The sequence below is a fragment of the Thunnus albacares genome, chromosome 7 (assembly GCF_914725855.1).
Source record: "Thunnus albacares chromosome 7, fThuAlb1.1, whole genome shotgun sequence".
Lineage (NCBI taxonomy): Eukaryota > Metazoa > Chordata > Actinopteri > Scombriformes > Scombridae > Thunnus > Thunnus albacares.
The window spans coordinates 22,340,473-22,351,050 of record NC_058112.1 but is presented as its reverse complement, the minus strand read 5'-3'; the positions used below and the strand labels follow the sequence as shown (position 1 = coordinate 22,351,050).

The 10,578-nt window shown below is 37.9% G+C and overlaps 1 protein-coding gene and 1 long non-coding RNA gene across 2 annotated transcripts; one reads left to right on the top strand and one right to left on the bottom strand.

The window, feature by feature from the left end:
• The first annotated feature begins 193 nt into the window (after positions 1–193).
• hbp1 (HMG-box transcription factor 1) lies at positions 194–8,107 on the top strand. The gene is made up of 11 exons (XM_044356244.1): positions 194–271; positions 1,615–1,772; positions 1,872–2,052; positions 2,428–2,548; positions 2,691–2,805; positions 3,457–3,575; positions 3,983–4,139; positions 4,426–4,570; positions 5,339–5,626; positions 6,902–7,043; positions 7,172–8,107. The coding sequence occupies exons 2-11, from the start codon at positions 1,700–1,702 to the stop codon at positions 7,187–7,189; spliced, it is 1,359 nt and encodes a 452-aa protein (XP_044212179.1). The 5' UTR covers positions 194–271; positions 1,615–1,699; the 3' UTR covers positions 7,190–8,107.
• On the bottom strand, positions 7,288–10,038 carry LOC122985521. The gene is made up of 2 exons (XR_006404136.1): positions 8,539–10,038; positions 7,288–7,329 (listed from the first exon to the last, which is right to left on the bottom strand). It is a non-coding gene; the product is annotated as an uncharacterized LOC122985521 (long non-coding RNA).
• Positions 10,039–10,578: the final 540 nt, after the last annotated feature.

The following is a 10,578-nucleotide window of genomic DNA, read 5'->3' as shown; positions in this document are numbered from 1 at the left end:
CAACATAACAGATAAAAAAATAACCATGTATTGTTCCTGTTATTGCCAATCAGCTGTTACTGGGTAGTAACAGGCGTGTACTTTCATCCAATGAAACGATGATAAACAAACTAGGCCCCGCCTTTTGTATTTTTCCCAACTGTCTAATCCAATAGAATCTCTAGATTCTCATTATTGGCGTTCTTATTCACCAATAGGAGGCCTTCTCTGAACACATTCATTCCCACCCCTCGAGTGAATGCCAGAGAGTTTCTTGATGGCGACAGATCTGGTAAGTGGGAAGTTGTCTACTTTTTTCGATGAAACAAAAGGTTTAAACTATTTTTTAACGCGAACAATGCGTGACCCGTGTCTTTGCAATTCTAACACGATGTTTTAGCGAGGTTGTCAAGCGCTTATTTAATGTCGAAATGACAGGTTGTGTTCTTGACATTTTTTTTCCGCTGTGACGCTTGTTGTTTTGGTCATAACAAAATTCGATAGCAGTTTATTGTTTCGCAACAAGTCATTCAGTCGATAAAATTTGCTTTAATGAGTGTGAAAATGTCGTCGAAAGGCTTCTAGAGGTTTTCATGTCATTCATTTTGAACGGGGCAGAGGGGTTGCGTCATGCCTCAACTTGTTGACATTCTTTTGTTTACAGTGTTAGACCCGACAACCTCTGTATTTGAGCTGAGGACACTGCTGCTGCTCTAGACGAGTGGGAAAACAGCTGGCCTGGCCTTCAGACAGTCTTTTTTTGGAAATGATAATATTACAGAAACGTTTTATTAACTGACATTAACGGACTGACAATAATGTCGTCAGTAACGTTATATCCGCGTTCACGAAGCAACGGTTTGTTAGAGCGTGCAGCGACAGTTGAACGCTTGTGAGAAACACAACGGATCGTTAGTTGCTCCATGTAATCTGATTTATTTGACGATCACAGCCTCTTTTATATTTTAAACATATTTTCTTTAACTGTCGTGTGAAACCAGATAAATTACAAATCAACACAGAATATTTTTAATTCTGCCGTTCGCTTTCTTATACATACTTTAAACGCAGTGTTTTCGAGTCTCTATACGCCACTTTTTACAACGAAGTGCAGCTTTTTATCACTTTTGCTACGCAGTTATGAATGAATGAGCTCTGGTGCGCATGCGCCAAACCCTTTTAAGTTTATAAACAAGGCCTCCACGCAGCGAGTCACATGACCAGTCACAGAGGTTTACTGTGTCGATTCAGAGACAAAGGATTCCCAAAAGGCTGCCTACCTTTTCCATGATATTGACGCAATACATGGCAGTACATGACATGTCTTGCAATTATTACATGCGGTCTGGATTTTTTATTATTGGCTGTGGTCAGAAATCTTTGGTAGCTTAAGTGTGTTATGTTAATGTTTTTTTAATCTGTATGTTTTCATCATGCCATAATGAAACTACAATATTACTGTCCCAAATCCACATACCATCTTTCTGACTTACTTATGGAATTACATATGGTAATAGTTACTCTTTTTCCTACTATTGTGAGTGGTGGTTATCGCTAATTGAAATAGCACTGTGCAGCAGTTTCCCTTTGTTAGTGAAAGCTCTAAATTTGTCTTTTGGTTTTGCCTGAAACCAGCTGACGTGGCAGAATATGATGATGGAAGCTGAGTAAATTGACCTGCAGCCTGTTAACAAAGAGGAAACAGCAGATCATTGTAAGAATGGATGAATCCTTTGATCCACTGAAATGTAATGAGGACCTGCCCTCCTCACCTGGGTGCCACATGGATTATGGTAAAATGCCAAAATAGCATTATAAATCACATACCATGTGTAAGCAAAATGAACTATTGTACATATTAATTATGGGTATTACTGGTGGCCTCTCTTAAGATGACATGCCAGAGCTGCAAGAGGTGGAGGAGGACCAGAGGTCTCCGGGGTTATTTCAGGTTGGAGCAGGAGTGTCTCACCAGGAGCTCAGCTGCTCTCCCAGCACCAACTGGCTTGCTGAGCTGGCTAACATTGCCACCAGTCCTCAGAGCCCACTGCTGAAGGACGCCCCACATAAGAGGTTTGTACGAATGCTTACCAGCAATAAAATCACTTAAGTCTGATGAATACATATATCTGACAAAAACACAAAAAGAAGTTCACAACACATGTCATAACATGTAGGATTGGCAAGTTAGTCACATCGCTGTTATGAAATATCTTCTGAGATTTTGTTGATTTTTAGCAATGGCTTACTATATTAACACCATTATGACCAGGACATTGCAAAATAATTTTCACAATAAACCTGTTTAACCAATTTTGTGGTGTTGAATACTTGATTTCATTCTGTTTTTAGTAGTTATAGATATCACTTTAAAAAATATACAGTATCACATGTCATATGTTCACTTATGATCATAATATATATTAATGACATTTTATTTTTTTTCAGATCATCTCCAGTCCACATCTTTGGCAACAGTAATAGTTTACATTCCTATGCCCGGCCCCCATTAGCCAGTAGTGCACCCAACCCCTCCAGAGGCCACCTCAGGGAGCGCAGGCGTGTCAGGGTAACTTTTCACTTCTAAAAAACATCCAGTCCTGTGATTATGTTCTTTTAAATTCTGTATCAGTATTGCCTACTGGCATACTGACATTGTTTTTTAGAGTTCATTGTGTTCTAACATGTTTTTTTTAAATAATGTACAACAGGCCAGCAGTGAATCAGAGTCTGGAGTTTTCTCGATGTCCTCATCATTTTCTGATGACGAAGACATGGCCTGGTCTCACTCCTGGCCCTCCACTGCCTGGCACTGCTTCCTTAAAGGTATGTAGATATACACTCATGTACATAGTCATCTATCAGTACATACACACACTTACACCCACCTACACACTCACATTCAGTATCACCGTGGTCTTTTCTTAGAATTTCTAGAAAAAGAAAAGCCTCATGGCTTAAAAGCACAATAAAAGGTAACAGTCCACATGTTAACGTACGTGTTGCCCAGTCACAAGTTTACGGGGATGGAACGTGCTCCTAAATGGATCGACAGGTCTTGTAATAACACTACAAATCAACAAAGTCATTCATTAACATAAAGCTGACTAAAGTTTTTATACCACATTTTCTATTATGATCAGTTTAGAAGCAATTTTATTTCCATCTATGAGTCAAACATTTCAACAATGTATGTAAATATGCCTGCAACTTATGTGGTCAAAACATTACTAATTGGGCCATTAACTTCACTGCTCTTGAAGTGTGCTGATGACAGACAGTAATCTGTTGTTTGCTGAGAAGATCCTTCATTTACAATCATTCCCAACCAAGAAAAACATTAATTAAAATATTTATAGAGAAGGTCTGCCCTCTGGTGTCCAAACAGCAATATTGCATTCATTTTCAAGCATTCTCCTATCAGCCCCAAGAGATATCTGCTCATTCATCATTTTACATTGTTGTGTTGATATTCAGGAACTCGCCTGCGCTTCCATCGAGGTCCTAATGTGGAGTGGCAGGAGGCTGATGAACTTGGGGATTCTGATGATGATTCAGATGATGAGACTATGATGTCATCCTCCTCCTCTCTCAAGGTGGGCAACAAATAGTGATATGTCTGTAAAATGATCCAAAATATTCTGCTATACTCTAGAATACTTGATATATTCATATAAACCTGAAATCTAGCATTGCTGCCTCTCTTGCTAGATCAGTGATTCCTTTTCAGTGTGTCTTCTGTAGACTTTACAAATTCTTTGAATGGCCACAAGATGGCAGAAAGAATTACAGTGACGGAGACTGAGTGCAAGAAAAGTCCTCAAACACATAACATCCTTGATGAGTTGGAGTGGCGGTCTAATAAAGTATTACGTAGACCGAGCTTTCAGACAATTGGGCACCAAGTTGTTTTTACACCAATTCTTATTTGGCGGTGATTTCAGTTATTTTGTCTTGCTGGTGAGTAAAGATTCATCTGATTGGCCTTTTGTTTCATTTACAGAGATTTGGTTCAGAGGGGCTTAAATTAGTGAGCCATGAAGAGACAATATCTTTTGGCCAGGCAGTTCTTAAACTGACCTTTGACCCTGGCTCACCCGATGACGGCCTTTTGACAGCTGAATGCCGATTGGATCACCCATTTTTTGTCAGAAATAAAGGTAATATAATACTGTTTAAAAACAATTCTTTAACTATTTCTTGTTTTCTGTTTTTAGTCCATAAGATACATGTCAGCTTTGTTGGCAAGAGAAGAGAGCAAAATTACATCAAAAACAGATTTTTAAAGCAATATGGGGAATGAGTATTTGCCAACATAAGCTTTGCTTTCACTGACCAAATGTTGTTTGCAAATGCAAATTATTTAGTTTTATGAATAACAGCTTTTTAAAAAATAAACAGCTTTGAGATAAAATTAATCTGTAATCAACCATCTGTGTTTTTCAGGGTGGGCCTCCTTTTATCCGAGCCTTACTGTGGTGCACCATGGGATCCCTTGCTATGAGATGCAACTGGGCGATGTGTGCCTGCCGCCAAACCACCCAGATGCCATTAACTGTGATGACTCTGTTGTCTTTGACACTTTCAGAAGGTACAAACCCCCCAACTAATGTGATCTGTCTTTGCATAAGAGACTGAAGTACAGCATTTGTGTCTACAGTATCTGTGTGAAGAACACTTTCTGCTTATATCGTTAATGAAAGTCTAATGCAAACACATAGTTGAATGTGCACACACACACCCCAAAGAAGCAGCCTTGCTCCCTTTGAATTTTGTCATAATATTAAGTTTGATATTAAGTACAGTCTTGTTTCTTCTCAGGACAGAAATATTTGAACTTCAAAGTTAATATCTATAAATGCCATCTATTATCTATACAATGGTAACATGAAACTTTATTGTACTCAATTGTATTTAAATATTTTACATCTTTATTATCTTATTTAACAAAGTATATAAACAATTCATAGACTTCTTTTTATTATGACTTAAAGCTTGTAGAACAAATTATACTGCATAAAGTGTGATTGTCCTTCTGTCTATATATAGCTTTGAATAAATACCACTACAAACAAGAGTTACAAATATCTTTTGCACCCTGAAAACAAAATAACTAATTCATAAATATGTTTTTGTGTTCACTCATTACATGGAACATGTGTGTCTACAATTGTTCAAAATTATTTGTAGATTCAAGAGAAATCTTGACAAAGTTTAAAGGCCATTTTTTTGACTTTTGGTTGATATACAAACTACACTTGTACATACAAATACACAAAAAAAGTTACAGATAAAATGTGACCGCTTAGAGGAACATAGTATTAATTTCTGTCTTTCTTTTCCTTCCCCTCTGCTACAGTTATGACTTCACCCCATTAGATTCCTCAGCAGTGTATGTTCTCAGCAGCATGGCTCGTCAGCGCAGAACCTCCCTGTCCAGCAGTGGTGCTGTCAGTCCAGACTGTGATAAACTTGAGCGCTCCAGCTCCCCACAATCCTCGAATAGCAAATCAAACAGGAGCCACGCCTCAGGGACAGCCAGTGGTGCCACACCTACAAAATGCAAGCGGCCAATGAATGCCTTCATGCTCTTTGCCAAGAAGTACAGAGTGGAGTACACACAGATGTATCCTGGGAAGGACAACAGGTGTGCTAAATAGACTCAATGCACTCATCACACTATCATACATAACAATAGCTTTTCTTGTACAGGAGAATGAGGTTAATGAATGTCTTCATCACTGTGTCACATCTTAAGGTCACGTTAGGCCTTCCAACCAACCGTGTCATGGTCCAATGTTAAAAATAAATAAATATTGAGCAGAGTAATCACGAGCACAGTGTTGCAGTTTATAGTCTGGTAATGTAAGGCTAATGCTATGTCTCATGAACCTCAAAGACCCTAAAGCTGCCAGTGTTCTTCATCAGGTGTTAACACAGTTTCAACACTGAAAATTAGGTGGCTGTATCCGACAATTTCTGTAACTTTCAGAAACTGCCAATCCAACATGCGTGCCCACTTCACACAGTGGTTGGCCAGGTGTGTGGAGGTGAAAGGAGGGTTTGAACTTCTCTCTGAAGATTTCTCTTCTCATTCTGTTGTTTTTTGTGTGTAGAAACAAGCGCAACATTATGATTGCCTTTCCCTCTCTATGACGGTCAGCTTTTCACCCTGCCTTCGAGTGTCGCCGTTCAGAACAGCTATAAATACTTTTGTCTTCTGATGTGGTCGGAGAACACGTCGAATGAACTAGTTCTTTTCAAGCAGTACCCAGTCCAAAGGGCGAGGATAAAGTAACACTCTTGGATAGTAAAATCTTAAGAAAGTTAAAAAAAAAAAAAAAAGGAGCCCAGGGAGCATCTGGGTCATTCTTTCAGCTCTGTATTTGTTTTGGCAGTAATGTAGAGGCAGGAAAAGTGACAATTACACTGGTAGATTGCCAGTTCTAATACTTGGACCAGCTGTGAAAATGTGGTAGCAAATGAAAAACACTCTCTCCTCTCTCCTCCACGAAGGAGCCCATGAGAAATGCACTTATCTCACCACCAGAATTTGCCTGATAATTTATTAAGTTAATCATCACTCAGCCAGTGTGGGTCCCACTGCTGACATAATAGAAGACCTTCCGCATTACGTCCAGTGAATATGTTGGCTTACCAAATTAAGTCATTTAATTAGGCACTCAGTGTATACTGTTAATTCATCATTTAATACCTGCGACCTAAAATTAAATGATAAATTTTAATTTTAAAGAGCTGTAGTTGCAGATCCTGTAAAAATGCACACAGGCTTTAGTCATTTTCTCAGTACATAAAAAGGTAATGGGAAAAAAGAAAAAGAAAGTTTCACAGATCCTTTTAAGACAATAATAATCTGAAAAAGGTGAGCCCTTGATCTTCTGACTCTAACCTTTCATTTCAGAGCCATTAGTGTCATCCTGGGTGACAAGTGGAAGAAGATGAAAAGTGAGGAAAGGAGGATGTACACCATGGAGGCCAAGGCTCTGGCTGAGGAGCAGAAAAGGCTCAATCCAGACTGCTGGAAACGTAAAAGAACCAATTCAGTAAGGACCAATTTCAATGAAGTGTACCACTCAGTAGCTTGTTATATATTGTTATATTTACCCAGTCTTCCATTTCACTCATGTGTCCACCATATACGTACCACTTATATTGTATTGTCTTTCAACAGGGTTCCCAGCAGACCTAGATAATCCCCCAGAATCCCCAGCTGCTGGTGTTTGGCATGGAGAGGTGCTGGACAGAGTCTGATAGACCGCTTGATGCCTCTTTGCTCTCCTGTATTCTTGAGACTCAACTGTGATGCTGAATTCACTTGCTTTTTATAACCTTGAAACATTATAGAGACAAACCAGTAAGAAGAAAACAAGAATTATGAACTATAAACAAAGCATGTAATCTAGTCACTAACAGTGCATATATTTTCTTATATCTTTAATGTCAAAGATGTCTTATTCCCCTGAGATAAGAATGAATCTTCTCATTTATTTCAGGTTATTTCATATTCAAGGTTGAAAAAAAAATGAGAGTCTGTGGTGCTATGATTCATTGTAGTAGAAGCAGTAAACAAGTGTCTATTTATAATTGTAAAAAGGGGAATTTTAGATAACTTTCTCACAACTGTTCATACTGATTATATTTGTAAGATTGGATATATTGCACAGATTGGTAACCCTTTCATACATTTTGTAATACAGTATATATTCTGCCACTGAACTCTGGCCAACAGTTTGTGATACTGCCCTGCCAAGTCTGTAGATTGTTCTTGCCCAACCACCTGGCCATATGATGAGAAGGCTTTCAGCATGTGGTGGTTTACACTCAGTCACGAAGGACTTCAGGCCTTCACTGTAAGTGTTTATTCCTATTGCACTTTATATAAATATGTAATCTAATCCTATACAGCCATTGTATACTAGTGGAAACCATTTGTATAATACAGCTAGTATCTTGACAGTTAGCCGTTTGACACAATCATGGCCCAATAGCCATGTTCAGCTTTCAGGTTGAATTTCAAGTGCTTTGTTCATAATGTACAGGTTTCACAACCCCATCAACCTCACAAAATATCCTTGTATCATATTATAAATATTTTTTTTTAAACTTGCATCTTATCTAAGTGTTTGGCTCTTTTTCATAAACTGTAGTTTTGTAATCACGGCCTGCTGGGATGCTTGGCTTTGTTTTTTGAATACATGTTAACCAGTTTTGTTTGTCCTTTGAATTATCAGCTTCCTCTCATGAACAAGTGTGAGTCCTTGAATGACACGCTGAACCAGGCAAATTTTACCTTTAAGCTTTAAGAGCTCTTAATATCCATGTATGTAAACGTCCAACAAGTAAAGCCTGTTGTTTTCAGGTAATAACACATTTAAAGTGTGTTTTATTCTCCTGTTTCACTGCTGGTCTGCCACATCAAAACCATGACACGCAGATGCTAACAAAGCCTCTCAAATAGCAATTGTACTGCAGCAGGATTATTCATTCTTGGACTGAATGAGGATAGCGTTAAAGGTTTTAATTGAATCTTATACTTACTGGAACCATGGCCTCCTCCCCTGGAGATGAAAAAAGGGATCTGAAAGGAAATGAAAATGAAAGAACACATTATCATAAGCTTTTAACTGGAGACAATGTTCTCCAGTATTTTCACAGCACTTAAGAATAAAAACGTCCTGTGATGATGTTAGATGTGCAAGATTAGCCTAATTTGCCTTTCTGACTGATGCTTGTACAGACATAAAGACGCTATAGAAAGAAGTGGTAGACATATACAATATTATTACCAATTTTAAGATATCATTTACATTGTTAGAGCCAGGGGGCGCCAGCTCTCCATTTTTGTTCAAGCAGCTCTTCCCCGTGTATAAATGTCTCCCAACTCATCTATCTTTTGTCAAAGATAATGTTATAAAATCACCATAGAGATTATCTATGGATTAGGGAACAATAACATGTTGCAGTTGTCTTTTTAATACCATAAAAATAGCACAAAATAATTTACTTTTGATCTTACTGAAAGTTAAAAAACAACCTAAGACCCCTCATGATTTATGGCCATTGGGAAGTTATTATTTTCATATTTCTAAATATCTTGAGGGCCCTGCTTGTCTGCAAGAAGAGAATGGGTAGTCTGAGAGGATGAGATTCATAGTGCTGCATGCCTCATGAAATAACAATGATCAACACCCCGCAAGCCTTTCAAGCATAGGAATCTAATTATAGCAAACCCGTAACCGGGCACTCCAAAATGAACCGGGTTGAGTACTTTATGGAGTATTTGAAGAAATGGAAAATTACATCCAATGTGCTTCTGGCTCAGTGCTATTAAGTTTAAAAGGTGGACTAAATAAAATATCGTAGTTATTGCGATCAAAAATTAAAAACATTTTTCAAATCTTGTCACATTTTAGTAAATTAAAACACTGTGTCAGTGTCATGAGAGGAAGCAAAGATGTCTGTTTATGAACATTTACTGTGTGGAGTGTAGGGACATGGCACGATGCTGTAAAACCACACCCATCATTTTCTGATTAACATTTAATTTTTCATAAAACAGTGGCTTTAGGATTCGTCACGCTCACTTGTGCAGGAGTGTAGGCTGGCCTGTCTCACTCTCTGAAGGTTCCAAAAATGTAAAACAACTTGGTAAAAAAAGGCCTTAAAATGTTTTGCTTCACTCAGGTGGAATAAACTGCAGCATGATTGGAAGCCTCATTATTTTTGGCTGATTAAAAACTGACATTGTCATTGACAAGACCTGTACCTGCAATGGTTACATCTGAGTAAAGTGTAGACCTTTATGGTTGACTACTGTTGTTGTCAAACTATTTATTTCTGATTTAATGTCTTTCTTATACTTTTACCATTTCATCCTTAAAATTTATTTGCAGTTTTATAAGTCTAAATGTTTGTTTTTTGCCCTTGCTTTAATTGTCCTGTGTGCGCAGGGCGCCCATGCGAAACAGAGTGAACTTCTGTCAGTGGACCACCCTGTATAAATAAAGGTTTAATGAGTGAATGAATGACTGCTGTACTGGAGTTTAATTGGAAATGAAACATGTAAAATCTTAGCCAGCATCACAAGAGACATGTAATATCAAAACCATATAAAGCGATGGTTAATCTAAGCTGTGACGAGACAAATTTAAAGTAATTGAAGCTATTTTTAAAATTATATACAGGACTGAAGTGCGTGAAAAATAAAGTAATACTTTAATTAATTTGAGTTCACAGAGTTGCAATCCGCAGACTAAGTCATTCAGGAAAGGCTTGTTTTTGCACAAATGTAATGCATTTATGCATAAGGTCCTACGACTGGAACAATTAAAGAAGAAGTGAATACTAAAACGGACAATTAAAATAGAGAGAAACTGAGACAGTGATCATTACTGCTGGCTTCCTCTTAAATCAGAAGCTGCACCTTAATCAAGGCTTCATAATTAGGGGCAATTAGCTATAGTAATTCACAGAGAGATAGCAGACTCTCTGTCTTTGTTAGAAGCAAAGTGTTTGTGTCTGGCAGTCATCTCTAAACGGCTATTTTGTTATGGATACAGGATTTAGTTTGAACACCGA

Bases quoted from the DNA above. Each gene is read 5' to 3' on its own strand.
- hbp1 (XM_044356244.1), top strand. From the start codon at position 1,700: ATGGATGAATCCTTTGATCCACTGAAATGTAATGAGGACCTGCCCTCC. The intron at 2,549-2,690 runs GTAACTTTTCAC...AATGTACAACAG, and splicing joins GGGAGCGCAGGCGTGTCAGG to GCCAGCAGTGAATCAGAGTC. The intron at 3,576-3,982 runs GTGGGCAACAAA...TTTCATTTACAG, and splicing joins CATCCTCCTCCTCTCTCAAG to AGATTTGGTTCAGAGGGGCT.